The sequence below is a fragment of the Juglans regia genome, chromosome 16, assembly GCF_001411555.2.
Source record: "Juglans regia cultivar Chandler chromosome 16, Walnut 2.0, whole genome shotgun sequence".
Classification (NCBI taxonomy): Eukaryota; Viridiplantae; Streptophyta; class Magnoliopsida; order Fagales; family Juglandaceae; genus Juglans; species Juglans regia.
The window spans coordinates 18,001,643-18,025,377 of NC_049916.1; the positions used below are offsets into that span (position 1 = coordinate 18,001,643).

Below are 23,735 nucleotides of genomic sequence, written 5' to 3' on the forward strand. Positions count from 1 at the left end.
ATATGATTTGAAATTCTAAATAGAGACAAAATATTTGAAATACAATTAATAATAAAAAAGCTTTTGTAAAAATAAATGAATAAATAAAAATCCGGGTACAACCCGAAAGTCAGATTTTCGGGTTTCAAAAAACCCGGATCTACCCGGGTTCCGGCCTGGGTCTGACCCGAACCAACCCGGTCTGGGTATACCCGGGTTCCCCGAATGAACACCCTTACCTCCCTCCCCAGACTCCTCATATAAATAGCGACTCCCAGGTATGAGAAACTCTATTTGATCCCTAGACTCTTTCAGTTATTTAAAAACTTCCAAAAGACGATACTAACTTTGGCATTGGAGACTCCCCGGCCCCAAAGCCACTCTCTCCCAACTTCCTTCTTCTCTATTTTTGCAGGCCCAATTCTGAAAACTTGAGTTTCTAGAACCTGGCCTAAATGCGTACGAAACACAATGTTAACGGGCATATTCTTTCAACAAAACTTAGTAAACTTCAATCTTAAATGGTTGGTTTTAAGTTTACTTCAAAATTGATTAAAAATCTGAAGAATTAGAATGTGTTAAGACTCCCACAATATGTACGGTTGATTGAAGTTTTTCACTCGACGCTAGCCTAAGCAAGCCTAGTGATTTCACATTGGCTAAACTTGTTGTGGGATGCTTAGTTGAACAAGAGGTCAAAATTGACGCTTTCTAGTCACACATGAGACCTCTCAACCAAGCGAATTGACTCGCTAGAACCACCGATGGGAGCTCTCCTATCTCTCTAGCATGTATTTTTTTTATGCGTTTTTTTTTTTAAAATTTTAACTATTTTAAAAAAATAAAAACAAATACTTCATGATTAAGGAAGTATTTTTTAATGATTGTTTTTTCAACTTTCTGATTAAGGAAGTATTTTTTAATGATGTTATAATTTTTTTTTTAAATATTAAAAAGTGTTAAAAAATCTATGTAAAAAATAACTTTAAACAAACACATAAAAAAACACCAGCTAGAGCCAACGGGAGCCCCAAGCGGTGACTCTAGCATTGTCCAACTCTCATTAGACAAGTGCGGCACATCCTTAAATAAGCGAAAGGACCCGAACTTGACTGAAAGAAGTTGAAAATAATATGAACTAGCGGGAGGGAGGGAGGGAGGGAGACAGAAATTTGAGATTAATTGTGTAACACCTGGACCCAATCAAGCTCAATTTTTATTTATTTATTTATTTTATTTTTCACACGTTAACTTCTCCGTACGCTTTTTTTTTCGTCTATTTTTTTTTCACCCCTAAGTCTTCCTCTCGTCCACGGCATGCATGGTCTTGCACATCTCTAGTGTATTTTTATCCACTCCTTGCACACGCACGACTCTGTTTTTCATCCGCACGCATGTCTCCCTCATATCTCTAGGGTTTTCACGTCACATATATATAGACACACATATATTATTCCATGCTATTAGAAACTACCCAAACACTTGCCGCCGCACCGCCTTAGGGTGTTTTTTGCCTAGCCAAGCGTAGCCAGCCACGGCTTCCCCTCGTTGCAGAATCGCAAGCCCCGGCCTCCATCCCCTTGGTTTCGTGCACCCCATATCGAGAGTCACCCCACGAAAGCCCAGCCCTTCGTCGTCCGTACTGCCACCACCAATGCACCCCCTCGTAAGCATCTGATCAACCAACCCATCTCCACCATGCACCGCCCAAAACTCTCACTGCTCCCACACAAAAATCGACGCAACCATGCATGCACTGCATCTCCAAGGATAGCAACTCCACCTCGCCGTGCGTCATCTCCACTTGACCATCATTGGAGCTCCAGCTCCTCCACCATACACCACGGCACCACCACCATATTGCCGAGGACAACCACCTATATAGTGAACCGAAAACTCCCCCAAAAATAGAACAACACATAGCTGGTGCCCTTGTGGCGCCCTCGACCCCCACGTGTTATTTAAGTGGAGTTCGTGACACCGGGATGATGATCACACGGATCACGCACCCCATCGACCAGTGCTCAGAGTGTGTACAACATGCAATAAGTGTACAAAAATATACGCAGCGGAGAAATAAAAAGTCTTTCTTTATTCAGTACCAGAATTTGTTCAAAAACAGTAAAAATAACTTTACAAGAATTATACAGTCATCCGACAGATAAATTAAAGACATGAAGTATCAGAAGGAAAATAAATCCCAAAACGCTGAACAACAAATCAGCAACTTATACATCTGGCGGAGTCGGCCCTTCAGGTTCAAACTCGGGCTCTGCGTCAGACTCTACGGCACCATAAAACGGAACCGTAGGGTAAAACACCACAATGAGATTATGACATCTCAACAAGTAATTAACCGAAATAACATCCAAGAGATATATAAAATCATGCGTCCCTATACGGACATAATCCACATAAAATAACAGCACATGTTCTTTTTCCCAAAATACCATTTTTAACCACTCACGCCAAAATCCCATTTTGGTCCAATCATAACCACTATTTTATTAAGCATGCGCCACGGTCTCCCCTATGGACCGTCCGCACAACCTGGCTCTCTTCATCACATCACGGGTAACGTCCGTGCATGAGACTTCGTAACGAGCGATGCCCAGTTCCGCGCTCAGCGCGTACATGGCCAAGCATCCTCTAACCTCGCCAGCCAAAGGTCACGGAATCGGTACGAGAGCGTTACCGTCTCGTCCGTTCCCGTCGTCGCCCTGCGACAACTCAGGGGATGTCACGTCAGTCTGTTACGTTCCCGAGTGACCAGAGGAGCTCCACCGAGATAATGCCCCATCTCGGCTTGGGGTCGTGAAACACACGCATCCACGCAACAGTATCAATATCCAACAGACTTCGTGACATCACCGCACAATTTAATAAAACGATAAATATGCTTTTCAACAGTTTATTAGAATACGCATTTAAATACTTTATTTACAAATTCTCAATAAATATCGAAATACAGTTTCACAACCACAAGCATAATCTCATCCTCCAATCCGGCCCAAGACCCAATTTTCCACAATATCGTTTAAAGCCCAACATTTCAACAAATACAATATATTTCCAATAAACCAACAATTTATAATTAAACAACAGTTATAAAGCTAATTAATATCACTTGATAGAAAATTACATACATGACGAAATGGACAATTGTACAAGCGGCAGCGCAACAATGGTACACGGCAACACAGTGCCCGACAGCCCTCACACTCACGGTTTTGATTCACGGAAACAACCAACAAAATTCCTCAATTTAGAACAAACACCAAGCACGGCCAAAAGCAGCCTCAAGCTTTCGGATTCCCAACAAAATCACAGAGAAATAATCAACCCAAAAATGATAGAGCTAAAGAGGAAGTTGTTCTCGGATCCCCCAACAATGGAGATGCCGAGGCCTATAAATAGACCAAAGTGGCGGTTTGCAAGGCACCCGTGTCACATGGTGGAGGAAGGAAATAACGGCAGCATGTCGTGGAGAAAAAGAAGTCCTCTCGCGGACGCGTGGCATGGCGGCACTCACGGAAGCCATGCCCATCGACACCGAGGAGCTTGCGGAAGGACAAGGGACCGTGCGATGCCACGGGTTGACAGCAAGCTCATGGGGTGCATGCCGAACGACACAAGAGAGAGAGAGATGAAGGTGGAGGTGGCTCACGGCTGGGATCCACTTCGGCAGCAGCTGCGTGGAACTCGGATGGAAGAAGAAGAAATAAAGAAGAAATGAAGGAGGAGGAAGAAGAAGCAGCAGCAGCATGCGGCGCAGAGGAGAAAAAGATGGAGCCCTAGCTCCATCCAAAAAGACGCCGTTTCTTTTAGTGGGGGCTGGGTTCTCGCGGGCTGGGCCGGGCTACAGGCTGGGCCGGTCTTCGGCTGGGCTTCAGCAAACACACACAACACACACGGCCCAACAATCTAAAACACTACTAATTAAAATAAAAATCCCACAAATAAATAAAATCCACTACAAATAAAATACTACAAAAATAACATCAATAAAATAAATAAAAATAGCAACGAAATAAAAACTCAATTTAAAACAGACCAAAACAATAAATAATTAAAATACAACAAATAAAATAACACATATAAAAATAATAATAATAAAAACCCAACATACCAAAATAAATAATAACACACCTAAATAATAAAATACCAAGAGTATAAACAACATAATAACACAAATAAAATAACACTATAACTAATAAAAATTGAGATCTCACACCCTTGTCGTTCAAAGCCACCACACACGGTGCCAGCGCCTCCACGTCGTTACCACCGGCACAGAGAACTCCGACGGTCACTCCACCCCACTCCTTTTTTCATGCGTCCCTCTCGGTAAGCCACCAACAGCACCTCCATGTCACTCTCTCTCGGCTTACTCTATCTCTTTCATTTTTTTTCCTCATTTGTTGGTCTCTCTCCCTCTCGTCCAGTGCATAGCCGCCGAGTTCGCCACCTCCCATTGTACCCTGCGCCGTCGCAAGTTACATTCTCGGTGAGTCCCTGCCGCCGCTGCACTTCTTTCATGCATATGTTGTTATTTATGTTCACCGCTAGTTTTTTTTTTTTTTTTTTTATCATAAGGTATATTTATATATATATATATATATAGACGTATATATATGTAAAGTTTTAACCTAGGTTGGATACTTACCAATTTTAACCTAATATATATATATATAGAAAGTTTCAAATTCATGTTTTCGGGTGAGGTTTTTTTTTGGGTTTATGTTTAAATAGGTTTTGTTTTAAGTCTCATTAAATATTATATTTGTATTCTGATAATATTGTTAATTAAGTAAACCTATTTTTCTTAAGAGATGAGTTTTTCATGACTTATTTTATGGAAATTTTAGTAGCCAACGTATTCTATTTATTTATAAAATGTTGTTGGTATTTTAGATATTTTAAATATTAATTTTTATTGAGTTATGTAATTATCTTAATACTTGCTCGATTAAATTCTTATTCGGTACGAATTCGATTAAGTGGATATTGATGGTTTTGAGAAATGATGGTATTTGAGAATTATGAGAATTTTAGGTTTTGATGAATAAATAAAATAGGTCATTTTAGCATCTTAAGCTTAAATATTGAAATATGTGATTAATTGTAAATGTACGAGAATTACGTGATTATTTTATTGGTGATGATTGATTTTTTTTCATTACTGCTGAGGAAAATTTCTATTAAGTTAAGAAGTTCAGGTAAGCGGGGTTTCTATGCTAGACTTTACATTAAAATAAAATTAGCTAAGGTTGACTTTTTGGAAAATATACATATTTGGTTATGAAAAGAAATTTGAACTATCTTAGTTATTTGTTCTACATTATTCACGAGATTCTATTTAAGAAGAAAGTATTTTCCATCATGACTGATGTAAACACGAGCTTATTTTTAACATTCTATTTCTGACCTATGCAAAAAGAATGAATATGAGAATTTGTGCATAATTATGTAAATATGTTTTGGATCTGCTTTGATTACGAAGATGATATGATTTTGTTCAATACTCTGTTTGAATAAGATGCGATTTCTGAAAACCTTTGGCATAACTCTCTAATTCTGAATTTGATTCTGTTTCCGCTCTGTTCAGTTACGGCCCTATCACGGGTTATAATGTGGATACGGCCCAACCACGGGTTACAATAGTGGATACAGCCTAACCACAGGTAATAATAGTGGACACGGCCCAACCACAGATTATAATAGTGGATACGGCCTTGCCACGGGTTATAGTAGTGGTCTCTGTTTTGAGTGCATACCTTGGTGACAGAGTGATTTAGGTTATGCTTGGCTATCCGCAGATGCAGAACCCTACCACGGGGGTTATACATGGCTTTTGTTTTGATATGATGTTCTGATGATGATCATCATCATTTACGCTATGCCAAAGGATATTTTTGAATGAAATTATTTCTAAATCTTCGTTCTGATATTTTAATAACATGTTCTGCTTCTTACTCTGAAAATGAATATGTTTTGTTTTGCATTATGATCTCGGTAAATGCTCATATTTACACACTAGTATATGTTTTTTGCTTACTGAGTTGTTGATAACTCACCACTTTTCTCTAAACATTTTTCAGATAATCTTGATGGTCCTACTAGAGAGCAAGAGTAGACAGTATTAGAGAGGTTTGATGTTCGCAGAGGAATAAGTACCCGAGGGTACAAGTATTTATTTGAGTGTCTTAGTTAATGATTTGGTTATTTTCAGTTATTTTGATTTGATGAGTTAAGGATATTTTTTAGTCTTTTGGAGAGTTTCAATTTATTTTATTAAGAATTTATGTATTGTCCTTATGAAGGAATATAGATATTTGGTTTGAGCAAATGAATATTTTTATGGAGTTTCTGGATTATTTATAGTTGTGATTTTTGAGTTGATATTTAGGTTACAAGAGCTAACTCTCCAGACCTCCGGAAATAGGGCATTACAGTTGGTATCAGAGACAGGTTTGAATTCTGCATACTATAAACCTTGGAGGTTTAGATATATGTGGGTTTAGGACGAAATGATGATGTGGATAGCTAAGGTTTTGATTTTGCAAGACTTTATGATTAAGTTTTGAGATTTTGAGGTTTAGGGATTTTAGATCCGACAAGCTTAATTTGTGGAATATATGAGATAATATTTATAAAGATTAATTTAAGGTTTAGATTTTTTAGGTTTATATTCTAAGACGTAAGATAGTTTAGAGCGATGTTGGGTTTACAATTATAGAGGGTAGGAAAGACTATATGAGTTTGTTAAAGAAATGGCTAAGAATGGTTAAAACAAGTTCAAGATTTTATTTATTCTTTTATTTATTTTTACTTGTGTTTAAATATTTTAGCTACTATTTATATTTTGTTTATACATGTTTTGTTTTCTTTCCCTAGAACGTTTAACTGAGTTTGAGATCCCAGGATGGCTGCTCGTCATCGAGTTCGAAACCTTGGAAATTTGAACTAAAACAACAATGGGAGTGGCTGCACATTCAAGCAATTTAATCGCTCATCCGCCCACCTTTGGTGGAAGGGGAGATTCCAATGCAACTGAGGATTAGATTCAGGACATCAAAGACATATTCAATGTTTTGGAGTGCACCGATCAACAGAAAGTTCATTTTGCAGCTTTTAAATTGATTGGAGAAACGAAGAGATGGTAGAACTCTAAGAGAGCCATCAGAGAAGCTGGTGGAACTGGAGAAGTGAGCTGGCCTCACTTTAAGCAAAACTTCGTCGACCACTTCTTTCCGAAAGTCGACCGGGAAGCTAGAGCCCAAGAGTTTACTAACTTGGTGCAAGGGACCATGACGGTACGCTAGTATACTGCAAAATTTGCAGAGTTGTCATGCTTCGCCTCATATTTGATTCCCAACGAAGAGAAGAAAACCTGGAGGTTTGAAGAGGGTTTAAATCACAGGATTTACAAACGAGTTATGGTTCTACAAATTCAAAACTTTTCAGACTTGGTACATAAAGCGATGCTAGTGGAGCAGAATCTTAAGAGAAGCGCTGAGTCGCAGGAACAGAGAAAGAGAGCTACTCCACATGGACCCTCTAGTATGGATCAAGGGCCATGGAAGAAGAGAAACGAAGGTAGCAACTCAAGTCAGAGACAGGTGCAGGGATATCAATCAAATAACCCCTGCAAGTTTTGTAACCACGTACACACTGGGGAGTGTAGAAGGGAAAATGGGTCATGTTTCCGATGTGGAAAGATTGTCCATTTTATAAGAGAATGCCCATTACTGTCAGACGATAAGAATATGTCTAATACACCTCCAGGTCCCCGACAAGCGACACATGGAAACAATCAACATAGAATGGGACCAGCTCGAATGTTTGCACTGACATCTGAAGATGCTGAGAATGACAACAATGTGATCACAGGTACCTCACCCTACTTCTCCTTGAAATCTTTTTATTTGATTCGGGGTTAATCACGCTTGCATGGTACTGTTTAAATAGGATAGCTTAGAATATTGAAGTTTGGTTGAGAGTAGATTTTCTAAGGATTTGAAATTTGTGAATCGAGGTTATTCATAACTTAAGCTTGGAACTTTTGATTTTACTATATTCATGTTGGGGGGTTCTCTGTTAGTTAGTTGTGACCTTTGAAAAAAAAAATGTACAGACTAGTTAAACGTGGAGGTTAGTTCTTTTTCGATGTATATGATTGAGATTCGATACTTTTAGGACTATAAGTTGTTAGAGTGAGCAGCGGAAGCGTGGTTGCAGTGATATGATAGTTGAGAGTTTATTTTGTTATTTTTCGAGGTTTTATATTAAGTGGAGATTTTAGAATTTATTGTTTGGTCTTTAATTGCATTAGGGAGGTTTATATTCTAGACTTGAAAAGGCAGTGTGTGCGAACGTGTATGACTAGGAAAAATATGGGAGAATACGATCGATAATATTGGAGGGTTAGAATTTGGAATATTAGGTTCGACAAATCTGGAATATTAATTAAGTTCGACAATATGATTGACAATCAGGGTAGGCATGGAATGGTTCTAGCGGATAAATATTTAAGCTTTGCTTGTGGTACTAGCAAATTTCGAGGACGAAATATTTTTTTAAGAGGGGGAGAATGTAACACCCGGACCCAATCAAGCTCAATTTTTATTTATTTATTTATTTTATTTTATTTTTCACACGTTAACTTCCCCGCACGCTTTTTTTTTCCGTCAATTTTTTTTCACCCCTAAGTCTTCCTATCATCCACGACATGCATGGTCTTGCACGTCTCTAGTGTATTTTTATCCACTCCATGCACACGCACGACTCTGTTTTTCATCCGCACGCACATCTCCCTCATATCTCTAGGGTTTTCACTTCACATATATATAGACACACATATATTATCCCATGCTATTAGAAACTACCCAAACACTTGCCGCCGCACCACCTTAGGGTGTTCTTTGCCCAGCCAAGCGTAGCCAGCCATGGCTTCCCCCCATAGTAGAATCGCAAGCCCCAGCTTCCATCCACTCGGTTTCATGCACACTATACCGAGAGTCACCCCATGAAAGCCCAGCCCTCCGTCGTCCATACTGCCGCCACCAGTGCACCCCCTCGTAAGCATCTAATCAACCAACACATCTCCATCGTGCACCATCCAAAACTCTCACTGCTCCCATACAAAAATCGACACAACCGTGCATGCACTGCATCTCCAAGGATCGCAACTCCACCTAGCCGTGCGTCACCTCCACTTGACCATAATTGGAGCTCCAGCTCGTCCACCGTACACCACTGCACCACCACCATATTGCCGAGGACAACCACCTATATAGTGAACCGAAAACTCCCCTGTTTTAGCCCCCAAAAATAGAGCAACACATAGCCAGTGCCCTTATCATTCAAAGCCACCACACACGATGCCAACGCCTCCATGTCGTTACCACTGGCACAGAGAACTCCGACAGTCACTCCACACCACTCCTTTTCCGCCGCGTCCCTCTCGGTAAGCCACCGACAGCACCTCCATGTCACTCTCTCTCAGCTTACTCTATCTCTTTCATTTTTTTTCCTCATTCGTTGGTCTCTCTCTCTCATCCAGTGCATAGCCGCCAAGTTCACCACCTCCCATCGCACCCTGCGCCGTCGCACGTTACCTTCTCGGTGAGTCCCTGCCGTCGCTGCACTTCTATCATGCATATGTTGGTATTTATGTTCATCACTGGTTTTTCTTTTTTATCATAAGGTGTATTTATATATATATATATATATATATATCTATATATATATAAACGTATATATATGTAAAGTTTTAACCTAGGTTGGGTACTTACCATTATTAACCTAATATATATATATATATATATATTTTTTTATATATATGAAAAGTTTCATATTTATGTTTTCGGGTGAGAGGTTTTTTTAAGGTATATGTTTAAATGGATTTTTTTTTAAGTCTCATTAAATATTATATTTGTATTCTGATAATATTGTTAATTAAGTAAACCTATTTTTCTTAAAAGATGAGTTTTTCATGACTTATTTTATGGAAATTTTAGTAGCCAACGTATTCTATTTATTTATAAAATGTTGTTGGTATTTTAGATATTTTAAATATTAATTTTTATTGAGTTATGTAATTATCTTAATACTTGCTCGATTAAATTCTTATTCGGTACGAATTCGATTAAGTGGATATTGATAGTTTTGGGAAATGAAGGTATTTTGAGAATTATGAGAATTTTAGATTTTGAGGAATAAATAAAATAGGTCATTTTAACATCTTAGGCTTAAATATTGAAATATGTGATTAATTGGAAATTTACGAGAATTACGTGATTATTTTATAAGTGACGATTGATTTTTTTTTTCAGTACTGCTGAGGAGAAATTCTGTTAAGCTAAGAAGTTCAGGTAAGCGGGGTTCCTGTGCTAAACTTTGCATTAAAATAAAATGAACTGAGGTTAACTTTTTGAAGAATATACATATTTGGTTATGAAAAGAAATTTAAACTACCCCAATTATTTGTTTTGCATTATTCATGAGATTTTGTTTAAGAAGAAAGTATTTTCCATCATGACTGGTGTAGACATGAGTTTATTTTTAACATTCTATTTCTGACCTATGCAAAAAGAACGAATATGAAAATTTATGCATAATTATGTAAATATGTTTTGGATATGCTTTGATTACGAAGATGATATGATTTTGTTCAGTACTCTATTTGGATAAGATGCGATTTCTGAAAACCTTTGGTATAACTCTTTGATTTTGAATTTGATTCTGTTTCCGTTCTGTTCAGTTACGGAGCTGCCATGGGTTATAACAGTGTATACGGCCCAACCACGGGTAATAATAGTGGATACGGCCTAACCCCGGGTTACAATAGTGGATACGGCCCAACCACGGGTAATAATAGTGGACACGGCCCAATCACGAGTTATAACAGTGGATACGACCCTACCACGGGTTATAGTAGTGATCTCTGTTTTAAGTGCACACCTTGGTGACAGTGATTTAGATTCTGCTTGGCTATCCGTAGATGCACAACCCTACCACAGGGGTTATACATTTCTGTTCTGATATGATGTTCTGATGATGATGATGATCATTTACGCTATGCCAAAAGATATTTTTGAATGAAATTATTTCTGAATCTTCGTTCTGATATTTTAATAACATGTTCTGCTTCCACACTCTGAAAATGAAAATGTTTTGTTTTGCATTCTGATCTCTGTAAATGCTCATGTTTACACCATAGTATATGTTTTCTACTTACTGAGTTGTTGATAACTCACCATTTTCTCTAAACATTTTTCAGATAATCTTGATGGGTCTACTGGAGAGCAAGAGTAAACAGTATTAGAGAGTAGCAAAGGTATAAGTACCCGAGGGTACAAGTATTTATTTTAGAGTCTTAGTTAGTAATTTGGTTATTTTCAGTTATTTTGATTTGATGAGTTAAGAATATTTTCGAGTCTTTTGGAGAGTTTCAATTTATCTTATTAAGAATTTATATATTGTCCTTTGAAGAAACATAGATATTTGATTTGAGTAAATGAATATTTTTATGAAATTTCTGGATTATTTATAATTGTGATTTTTGAGTTGATATTTAGGTTACAAGAACTAACTCTCTAGACCTCCGAGAACGAGACGTTACAAATTGCAAAAGTAGATCATAAAGAAACATCTTTATCGTCATGCAATCACTCATGCCCTCCAACTTTGAGGCCTTGGTTCTCTTTATTTTTGAAAACTCCATTAAAAAAAAAAAACTCCATTAAAAAAAAAAAAAAAAAACATAATCATGGATTCAGAGCCATGCTGGGTTCTTCAATGGAGTGACAACAGCTTTCACTTGCAAGTAATTGGAAAGACCGTAGATTCCCTTTTCTCTGCCGTGCCCACTCATTTTGTACCCACCAAAGGGAATTGCAGCATCGAATGTATCAAAGCAGTTCACCCACACTGTCCCAGCACGTAATGCCCGTGTCAAAGTGTTGGCAGTGTCTATGTCCTGTGTGAACACCCCAGCAGCAAGCCCATAGGGTGTGGAATTTGCTCTATGTATCACCTCGTCAAGGTCCCTGAAATCAGCCAAAATACCTTATTGCACATAAAAAATGCAAGGCCACCACAAATGATATTTTTCAGAAAAAAAGAAAAAAAAAATAAACGGTTTGTTTCTCACTTGTATTTCAATATGCTCTGCACGGGGCCAAATATCTCTTCCCTTGCTATCAACATGTCATCCTGATATAAAATTACAGTTAGTTGCTTTGTAACCCTATATATTTCAATCTTCGCGGTGAAATTGATGATATAAGTAAAAGATGTACCTTAACATTCGAGAATACTGTTGGCTTAATATAGTAGCCCTTGTTGCCAAGTCTCCCACCCCCAGCCTCTAGGGTAGCTCCATCTTCTACACCAGATCTTATGTACCCCAGGATCTTCTCAAATTGTTCCGTATCAATCTGGTTTATTTGAGTAAGCAAGATACAATCAATGTTACCAACATCAAGGCCATAACTGATATAATTGGGCATTATAATATCTTTTGTGTACTTGTAGTACATAGAAGACATAATCGGTTTTTTCCCAAGACGTCCTATAGCATTCTAACATCTTTTGTATAATTGTTTTGGACAAAAAGAATAATAAATATTAACCTGGATATGAAAATGTTGCACCAAAAAACCCATGAAATATATAGCAAAAATTATAAATGCAAGCTTTGAAGTTGGGTTTATTATGGGAGGAATTGGTGCTCACTCACCTGAGGACCTTGTTGAGTGCCCACCTTGAATGGGTCACCAACAGCACGTTTCAGAGCAAGTGCCTTTGATTTCTCTACAAACTCATCATATACACGCTCATGAACAAATGTACGAGAGCCAGCACAGCAACATTGTCCCTGCAGAATGAACAAACAAAATCATGATCAATAAAATGGATTATAACTTCCTTAGGACCCATTATTGGGTCTAAACAATTTCTTGAACAAACCTGATTAAAGAACAAAGCAAAGTGGGCAAGCTCAACAGCCTTATCTACATCAGCATCCTCACATATAATAAATGGAGATTTCCCTCCAAGTTCCAAAGTTACTGGCTTAAGATTGCTTTTTGCAGCCATTTGAAGGACAATTTTTCCTGTACTTGTTGATCCAGTGAAAGCAAGCTGCATAGAAATTACTATGATTTGAGTAGACATATAAGCGGAGATTAGTACAGCATGAGAATGTTTCCTACATTGTAGTATGCTCCCTAATCATTTCACCAAAGAAATGCCACAGCTTCATGCTAAACATCCTTACGATAAATTTACTCTGTTGAGAGGCATATATTATAGCTACTAAGAATGCAATATAAGAGATATCAAAACACCTTATCCACATCCATATGACTAGAAAGAGCTGCACCAGCAGTTGGACCAAAACCAGAAATCACATTTAGAACACCAGGAGGAAGTCCAGCCTGTCACAAAGATTAGGAGTCAGAACAAAAATTAGATTTAAAACAATTTATAGTCAGGTACGGTCTAAAACAAATCAAGTACTGTCTATCTGAAAGGAAGAATGAAAAATACAATACATATAAGCTTGTGCATGGTATCAGAACAAAAGTTTCAACAAGAGCTTCAGACATCTTTGTAAAGTTGAAATAATTACGAGATGTCGGAGATAGATATTCAATCAAGAAGTTTCAGGTCCATTTCTTGTGAAACATTATTTCAAAGAGAGAGAGAAAAAGAAAAGAAAACACCGGACATTTAGAGTATCACATAAGTGCTCATATTTTTTTTAATAAGTCAAGCGCTCATATGATCATGTAAAAGAATTTATCAACTCAAGTATAAAAAATTAGGAGGTAGAAATATAACATTTTTTCAGAAAGAGGAAGACACACTTTATCACCCCAAGAATTTTAAAATTAGGAAGTAAAAATCTTACATTTGGTATGTGGATAAAAAATTCACATGTTTTGAGCCGTAAACAGCCTTGGAACCCAAGTACGTCAGACACCAAACCCCAATGTGAAAAGAAGAGACGAAATTTTTTGTTCATTATCTACCTCATGCAAGAGATTTGATGCAAGGAGAGCAGACAATGGTGTCTGCTCTGCAGTTTTCAGAATGATAGTGTTGCCACATGCTAATGCTGGCCCGACCTTCCAACCGTACATGAGAAGTGGAAAATTCCATGGAATAATCTGACCTACAACACCAATAGGTTCATGCAAGGTTTGCACATGATATGGGCCATCAGCTGGGACTGTTAGACCATGAATCTTATCCGCCCAACCTGAAAGTTATGTTATATAAATCTTAGATATCTCATAAATATAGAACAGAATGTTAGGAACACTCTAAAGCTATAAGCAGAAGAACTATATTCCTTATATTTATATACCAGCATAGTATCGCATTAGACGTGCCAACATTGGAACTTCAATTTTAGCAGCCTGTTCAAATGGCTTGCCATTGTCCCAAGTCTCAAGGGCTGCAAGCTCATCATTGTGCTTTTCTATCAAATCAGCAAAGCGCAAAAGTATCCTTTGCCTTTCCTGGGTATATAAAGAAATCAATTGTAAGTTTGGAGACATTAAATTGTTGCAAATGAAAAATGAGATGCACAGATAAGGTATAGTTACATATGCAGGCATCTTTGGCCATGGTCCTTCATCAAATGCCTTGCGAGCAGCAGCAACTGCTTGATTTACATCTTCAGAATCACCTTCAGCAACATGAGCAATCACATCCCCTGTCCTGGGATCCAATGTTGGGAAAGTTTTTCCTGAGGACAAAAGAAGCCATGGCATAATATTCAGTATATGTCAAATAACAGCATAATTTGTCTCCGTATGTCCCATTTCCTAACAATTGATGTTGCAAGCACGTGATACATCTACACCTGCAAGATCTTACCTGATGCAGCCTTGACAAATTGTCCATTAATCAAAAGCTCGGTATAATTTACTTGAACAGGTGGACTGACTGGTTCCTCAATAGCAGAAGCAGTGCTATATTTACTTATTCCTTTGCTCAGACTAGAAATATTACCACCTGAAGAAAATAATATTAAATCAATGAAGACCATGAAGATCTTCTGGAACCACCTAACTAAATCCAAAGAAACAAAAACAGACAGTCTTTGTTCAATACATTTACATTCCCCATTTTATGTATTTTAAGAAATAATGACGTTTTCTTTACTTGAAAGCATTCAAATTGATTTAGAAATCTAGATATCCCTAAGTTTTAGAAATTAAAAGCAGTACAGAACCAATCTGCATAGTCCATTACCATGCTAGGAAAGCACAGTTGGAGAGCAAGAAAAAGGACTAGCAAAAGTAAACGAGTAGATATAAATGAGAGCAGTTTGGGAGAAACAAAGCAAATGAGAGAAGGAAATGGATATAAACATCCCTGCCTTTTAACATCGAAACCCTGTTGGTCCTTTCAACCTTAATCTCATTGGCACCACTCTTTAATCATCTTTATCATTTATTCTTCCAAACACAGAAAACATCAAAAAAATAATTCAATACAGTGGAATCTTTTCTAATCTTTCATTCAGATGCTGAGAAACAGAGTGTTTTTTTTTTTTTTTTTTTCAATCAGAACTAAGACTTGTCGTAGTAGACAAGGCTGATATTTGGCTAGCATTTTTTTTTAATTTAAAAAAAAAAAATCAACTTCAATTTAAACGTCTTCTAATCTCGTAAAGAACTTTTCTGTTTCTATCTTTTTATCCAATCATTTGCTTAAAATCTCAGTAAAAAGTTACAAATACAAAAACCAAAACAAAAACTACCCTTAAAAACCATATTCAATAATTTTTCAAACTCTATCTCTATTTTCACAAGTCCAAAAAAAAATATATATTTAAAAAAAATTATTGAAATGGTTCTTATATATTTTCACAAAATCCAGTAAAGAACACATCTTTAAAAAAATTCTGAAGACTTCTCAAACATCTCAAAATTTTTCTTAACCAAAGACACCTAGGTGTCTCGAACATGGTTGTACAGATCTTTTTCCCTTCTGGTTGTTCATAAAATTCCGTCTCCCAGGAAAAAAAAAAATCAAATCTTATATCAAGCAATGTAAATTGTAGCGTTAGGCAAACCAGTCTTAGAAACATCGGATATAACGATGATCCGATCATTAAAAAAGCCAAAAAATTATGATCAATCACAAGAATCCCCACAACAACCAATTAACAAACGAAGTAAACGAATTAACGAAACAAAAACATTATAAATAATCATAAACAACTCGAGGTAGCGATACAACCACCTCTAGAGTGCAAAGCAGCAGAAGCAGAAGCAGAAGAAAAAGGGCGAGAGAGCAGCCAACACTTCCTCAGACTCGCCATTGAGTGCGTAGTCTGTTTGCGTGCTCTATCTTCTCTATATATGCATCCAAAAAAACATGAGAAACGTACCCGCGACCAACCAAAGAGATCCAAGTTCGCCGCCACCGAATTGATAGGAAAAGCTGACGAAGAGCTGATAAAAGAATTGATAAAAGTAAATTTATGAATTAACGTAAGTTAGATGATGTAATATGTTAAAAGATTGTAAAATTATTTTTATTATAAAATATATTAAATTTATTATATAAAAATATATTAATTTATAAATTTATTTTTATAAATAATTTTTTAAAAAATAATTCTACCATTTTTCATAAATAAATAAACCAAGACTTCTGTTATTTATAAAAATAATATTCAATTTATACAAAAGTTCTTTAAAAAAAAAAAAAACTTACAAACTAATAAAATGGAATACATCACATCTGTATGGTTGTGTTTGGATGTTAAAATGAATTGAATTGAGTTGAGATGATCAAATATTATTAGAATATTATTTTTTAATATTATTATTATGTTGAAATTTAAAAAAATTGAATTATTTATTATATTTTATATTAAAATTTAAAAAAATTATAATGATGAATTGAAATGAATTGATGATTCAAACAAAACCTTAATTTATCAAACAAGAATATTGGAGATTTTTGCATCTATCAATTTTGTACCTCCTTGACGTATGTCTGAAGTTTCCTTTTCAAGGCCGAGTTTGAGTATGGATGAATCGATGATGGCGACGTACTATTTTGGCAATAGTTCTCCTTCTGGATAATGATTATTGGACATGATTCTTCTAGAAATAATTGATAGATAAATAATAATATTACTCTTTTCTTGATTTTATTATTTTTAAGCGTATTGATTGTTGTTAAATAAAATTTATTTAAAATATATAATATATTAATTTTTGTAATTAAAAATAATAAGAACATCAATATTATTTGTCATGAATTATAAATTACTTCATATCGATTGTAAAGGAGAAATGGGAATATTAGTATTCAATTGCAACTTGGATATGTGAATTAGTCAAATTATGACTTGTTTCCTTAAATAATTTTCTCGATTGATGTTTAATCTTAGCCGTTCAAAAAGTTGACGATTGATAACTATAGAAGCATTAGCTTTTGACGAATATCGTCACATGATTTGTTCTTCCACGTCAGCTCATCTTATCTTAAAAACACTATTATGATATTCAATTTATAATTATATATTAAATGCATGTCTTTTGCTTTCTAACGCATGCCCGTATATATAGTTTTTTTTTTAATTAATATATTCATAAAAAAACATTAGATTTTTATAAAATATAATATTACTTTCCCCGTATATAATAATTTATTTTCACCGATTTTATAAGCTCTTTTAACTTTCGAGCTCATTAAGGAGAGATTTAGATAGTAAATTAAAATAAAAGTTAAAAGTTAAATAAAATATTATTTTTTAATAATATTATTATTTTGAGATTTAAAAAAATTGAATTGTTTATTATATTTTATGTAGAAATTAAAAAAATATAATAATTAGATGACATAAGTTGAAATAAATTAGAGGGATTTCTGTATCCAAAGTAGATTACGTTTGGATAGCAAACTTTTCTCAACAATCTTCAAATATTCTCGTACTTATGAAAATACTTCACATGCCAAACAACTTAAAATACTCTCAATGGAATTCACAAACTCACTTCAATTTCTACTCATAACTATTCACAAATATTTTATAATATTTATCACTATTATATATAAAAAAAAATCATCATTAAAAAAAATTAATTATTGATGGGATCCATACTTTTTTTAATTATTTATCTAAAAGTCAAAAACTCAATATACTTCATACATCCAAATAACTCAAAATACTCTCAATGAGATCCATAAATCCACTTCAATCTTTACTTATAACTATTCACAAACATTCTCAACACTTCTCAAATTTTCCTACTACCCAAACGTAATTCTCACTACACAACAATATTTGTACACACCATTCACCTACATTTTGTATTTTTCCCCAACTCAATAATTTTGTGAACAGAAAATATTAAATGCAGCTAAAAAGAAAAACACGTTCTTGATAACCACGTGAATTCATTTTGTCTTTTATTAGCTAGTTTGAACTTTGACGCATCCTTGAGCCAGACATACATCATCTGATCATGATCTCTTTTCAACATATACAGTTATTTTTTATATTTATAAAATTATTATTCTTGATCTTAAACTGAGTCATCTTTAATCACATTAGTTGACACGATAGATTTTAAATAAAATTTTATTTAAAATTAATATTTTTTTATTTTTTTTCCAGCTATGAGCGAGGCACCTAGTAAGCTATATATTTGAGCAATTTCTCCACTGTTTATTTTTCTTTCTTGGCTAGCTGCTTGTCTTAATTATGAAAGCGAAAACTTTGAAGAAATCTCAGTTTTTCAGTATTTAAATATTTCTGCCAATGTCGATAATTCTTCCCATGTACTATTCTGGTCCCTCAATTTTTCCAATCAAAAGTCATACCCATGTCACAGTTTAATAAAGAGTCCTGTAACAGTTATCGAAAAAATAATTCGAAAGAGTTTATTAAATAGTATATTTTATTTTTTTATATATTTTTTATTATTATAAATATTTTTTAAAAAAATAAAAATTCACAAAATTATTAAAAAATACTTTCTTAATTATTAAGTAAAAAAAAAAAAAACTCATTCAAGATACTATTTAAATTCTAAATTTGAGACCTAAAGTATTTTTGTTTAATAAATAGATATATTAAAGGGGGAGGATTTTTTTCGTAACTTGTAGTCTTGTGATAATTATAGAGTAATTAATTGTTGAGAAGATTAGTCTCGTTTGATTATATAGATGAGATTAAATAAATCAGTACAGTCAATACATGCGGTAGGATAGGTGGCTTAATAGTCTTTGGATTACTTCTAAGGGGTTTCGTATGTACTAGCTAGGCCTTTACTTTGAACTTTATGTTAGAATATTAGTATTAGTCGTTTAAGGTTTCATTGAATTTCTAAGTGGGAATAAAGTTTAAACTACAGCTCAAACACGGATTGAGGAAGCGTATGCAGCTTCCTGTCGTCTAAAGTCCATTCTCTCTATTTTTAGCGGGTGGAACTACAACATATTTGAGTTTTCGTATCGATTTAAAATTTGTGACGGTCATTAAACCATCACAAAAGATGTTATTTAGCAAAAAAATATTATTTGAACAACGTTCATACGTATAAAAATTACGTTCAAACGTCCATAATATGCCGTTGTTTTGGAATTCAATATGCTTGAACGTATATCGCGAACGTAAATCATAAGTTTCAACGTATATTTATACGTGTGAATAGTGTTAGAAACCATTTGGGTGCCTTGTTAATCTCTTCTCGGGCCACATGCAAACCATAAACCGGCCTTCCGAAGTAAACCTTGCATCTTCTTTGGTTATCGCTCCGATCAACGCGCGTGGATACAAATGCTTTGATCCTCAATCTCGAAAGGTCTATGTGTCTCGATCGCAAGGTTGTGTTTAATGAATCCCAATTTCCTGCCAATTAGACTGGTTTCATTACACAGGGCTCAATATGCGAAGTATCAACCAACTTTGATAGTCTTCACTTTGTGATCTCAACCAATGTATTAAATATTGTTCCGGTGATTATTATTGTTTAAACATTGGAATAGAAATATTTCGGTATCGATGTGTTCCGATATACCGTTTCGAGATTAACTATATATATATATATAAACTAATCAGTAATAAAATAAATACATGTATATTAAGTGTGCATTATGTATGTGTATACGAAAGAATTGACAATTTATAAAATGAGTGAAAATATTAAAAAAAAAATTAGAAATATTATTGTCCAAAGATAATATTAAAATAATCATAAACTTGAGTTGAGATACAAAAAAATAAAGAAAAAAAAAAGAGTAGAGAAATTATTAAAAATAATGATATTTAAGAAAAGAAAGAATGAGGGGACTTATTTGAAGTTATAAAATATTAAAATTATATGAATACCTTTTAAAATTTTTAAAATTAATTAAATACCATCTAGATTTAAAATTTACAAAAATGTTATCCAAACTCAAGAAAATTACAAAATTTCCATTAAAACAGTCCAAAATGGAATAGGGTCCAAAATGCCAATTTCAATTGGAATGGGGCCGAAACTTGGAACGAAACAGAATTAGAATGTAACACCTCATTCCCTAGGGTTAGGGATGTCACATGCTTGCATAAAAATAGTCGGGCATAATCTACTCTTTCTAAGCTTGGTCCGCCTACTCGTACTGATCATCATCCTTACCTAGGTAGTTAAATACTTAAAATAAAATTAAAATGAGTGAAAAACTCAATAAGAAACTCATCACAACGTAAATATAATAGACATAAGGTTTTCATAAAAGTTTTCATACTGAGAACTTAAAATCATAATTGTTCATATTCATGTTAATGTTATGCATAATTTGCCTTAATTTATCTGAATTAACTAGCCCATCTGATTGTTATGACTTATCTGACTGGCCAACACACTAACCCTATGTTTAAGGTTGTGCACCAGCTCCACATCCTATGATCGTATGGGGAGTCGCTGAGGTAGTATTCTTGCATACTAAAGTGGACTACGCTTGAATCTGTGGCTTACACATCCACCTTGAATTTGCATTGATATCATGCATCTGTCCATCTTAATAATTGATATTATCTTGCAATTGAACATAATAAAACTTACGTGTCTTATGTGACGTGAGATGTATGACATACATAATATGTATATAATTATAAAATATTGAACTGAACATGATGCAAAATTAACATGATCATGTAATATGATGAATAACATGCTTGTATAAATCATGACATATGTGGTACATACAAAGTAGCTATCAAGAACGGGCTTTAATAATAATCTATCTAAACTAACTAATATGTACTAATCCTAATTTATGATCAAGCTACATTGACTCATTGCGTTACTTCTTAAATTTTACTTCGTAGCTTATTACCTATGAGAAGTATGAATCATCACTAACATTTTTAGAAAAACGTGTCGCTATACTTAATTAAATTTATACTAGAAAATTTAAATTAATAAAATATTCAATCATATACTAAAATTAATAACTGCTAAAATCATATAGTTATTTAAATACTAATATAATATCTATTCAAATATACTTACATAAGGAATATATATTTTTATCCAAGTCTATAAAATAACGGTGAAAACATTCGGTTATTAATACTTAATATTAAAATTCTATCGGCTAATCATACTTTAATACTTAGTAATATATTTTAAATTTTTTAAATAGTTTCCTAAGGAAAAATAAAGTTTTTGGGCTAACATAAAATAAACTAAGCCCACTTAAATAGTTTCTTAAATAATTTATTTAAGTCCATTAAAACTAAAGTTGAAATTGCAATAAGTCCAACTACAACAAAAGCCCACGTGGATTCAGCCCATCTAAAAAGGTTAGGTCGTTGTGGTCATAATACTTAAAATGCTTCAAAGGCTTTTATAAAAGGACGCCTCTACAGCCCCCGCTCCGAGTCCCGCTTCCCGGTCCCGCTAGTGTAAAATCTTGTATTTTTTTATTTCACTTTTTTGTATATGTATTTTTTTAACATTGTAAAATATTTTTAAAAAAAATAAAAAAAAATTATAAGATTATTAAAAAATACTTACTTAATCACTAAGTAAAAAAAAAAATTAAAAAAATTAAAAAAAAAATTTAGCGAAACCGGATGCGGGACCGGGAGCAGGGGCTTTAGCTTTATCCTTTATAAAATGGCTACACGGCAATGGGATTTTAATGGCAATCTTTGTAATTATACTAATATATGTATGTACTTTTCTAGAAAGCTGAAGACTTAAGATCTCGTTTAGTTACACAAATGAGATGAGATAAAATGAAAAATTTGTGAATAGTAGTGAGATAATTTGTGAATAGAAGTGAAATGATTTAAGTTAAAGATGTTTTATGAGATTTTGAAAAATGAGAGAGAAAATGTTGTATAAAAATATTATAAAGTTAAAATATTGTTGAAATGACGTAATTTTTTAATATTATCTTTATTCTGAGATTTGAAAAAATTGAATTATTTTTTGTGTTTTGTTTGAAAGTTTGAAAACGTTGTAATGATTAGATGAAAATATTAAAAATTTGAAATTGAAAAATGTTTGTACTTATGATGTTTGGATATTGAGATGAGATAGAATGAGATAGCCTCAAAGATCTGTGAAACCAAACTGGGCTTATTCTAGAACTAGAGGGTTGTGCGGCATAGCTTCCAAGGAAAAGCAAGGACACCATGCAGAAGAAGGTAGGGCCCGGCGGAGATGGTGGTTGAGGCGAGAACCACGGCGGCACTACTCGGCTTCCCACGTGCGTGGTGGAGGAACTTGGGGCGGCAAAAGGCCGAAGGAGTGAACCATTCGGCAATTTCTAGGTTGACCCAGTGGTTTTCCGACGTTTATCTTAGGTTCACGTGTATGGGCTCTCCTTTTGAGGTTCTCAGCGTGCAAGTTGGCACGAGGTGGAACCTAGGTAGCTGCCCATTAGCTTACAGTGGTTGGACGATGTCGGCTTGCTTGTCCGTGGTGGAGGGAGTGAGACGTGGAGGCTATCGTGCATGGGACCAATCACTTTGGGTGGTTTTTGTTGCGGTTTGGGTTGCTGTAAATGGTGAAGGGTGGCTAATGTTAACGGTATTATCGACCTTTCACCCAGTACCAGCACACAGCCTAATGACCACAATGCAGTCACGTAACAAACTCTGCCACACCCTGCGATGCCATCCTCTGTATGAGCTGCATCATGTAGCAACATTCCTTTTGTAACAGTATTTGATTCTTTCAGAATATTCTTTTATAATCTTGTATATAAGGCAAATGATTGTATTAGTTTCAGAAGATGAATGAGCATACAACCAAGTGTTTATTCAACATGGTATACAGAGCCACTAAGGATTAAACTCCAATGGCATCGTCTCCTTCCTCCCCATCTTCTCCTACAAATTCCTTTGCTAATTCAAATCTCTTTGCTTCAAATCCCAATCCCAACCTCCCCACCCAAATGTCTCTCATACTATTTCTGTCAAACTTACTCCCCATAATTACCTCCTGGGAAAATTTCAATTGGTCCCCTACCTTTGTGGCCAAAGACTTTATTAGTTTGTCGATAGGTATTTTCCCTCTCCTAAACCTCTCCTAGACGACTCCACCCATAATCCTGCCTATGAAACTTGGTTGCAACAGGACCAACTGGTTATGCCAATCCTCATTTCATCTCTTTTTGAGCCTCTTATGGCATAGGTTGTTGGCTGTGCTTTAGCTCGCGTTGTTTGGCTCTCACTTAAGTCAACTTATGCTTCGGCATCCCAGGCTTGCCTT

The 23,735-nt window shown here is 35.0% G+C and overlaps 1 protein-coding gene across 2 annotated transcripts; it reads right to left on the reverse strand.

The window, feature by feature from the left end:
• Positions 1-11,601: 11,601 nt before the first annotated feature.
• Positions 11,602-16,412, reverse strand: LOC109018422 (aldehyde dehydrogenase family 2 member B7, mitochondrial-like). 2 transcript variants are annotated; one of them, XM_019000577.2, is made up of 11 exons: positions 16,249-16,412; positions 14,875-15,012; positions 14,601-14,743; positions 14,360-14,513; positions 14,022-14,251; positions 13,335-13,424; positions 12,955-13,128; positions 12,725-12,862; positions 12,285-12,422; positions 12,137-12,198; positions 11,602-12,032 (listed from the first exon to the last, which is right to left on the reverse strand). In XM_019000577.2, the coding sequence occupies exons 1-11, from the start codon at positions 16,325-16,327 to the stop codon at positions 11,759-11,761; spliced, it is 1,620 nt and encodes a 539-aa protein (XP_018856122.1). In that variant the 5' UTR covers positions 16,328-16,412; the 3' UTR covers positions 11,602-11,758. The 2 variants fall into 2 exon arrangements, with proteins under 2 accessions (XP_018856122.1, XP_018856121.1); XM_019000576.2 differs by having other exon boundaries at positions 16,246-16,412.
• Between the last annotated feature and the right edge of the window lie 7,323 nt (positions 16,413-23,735).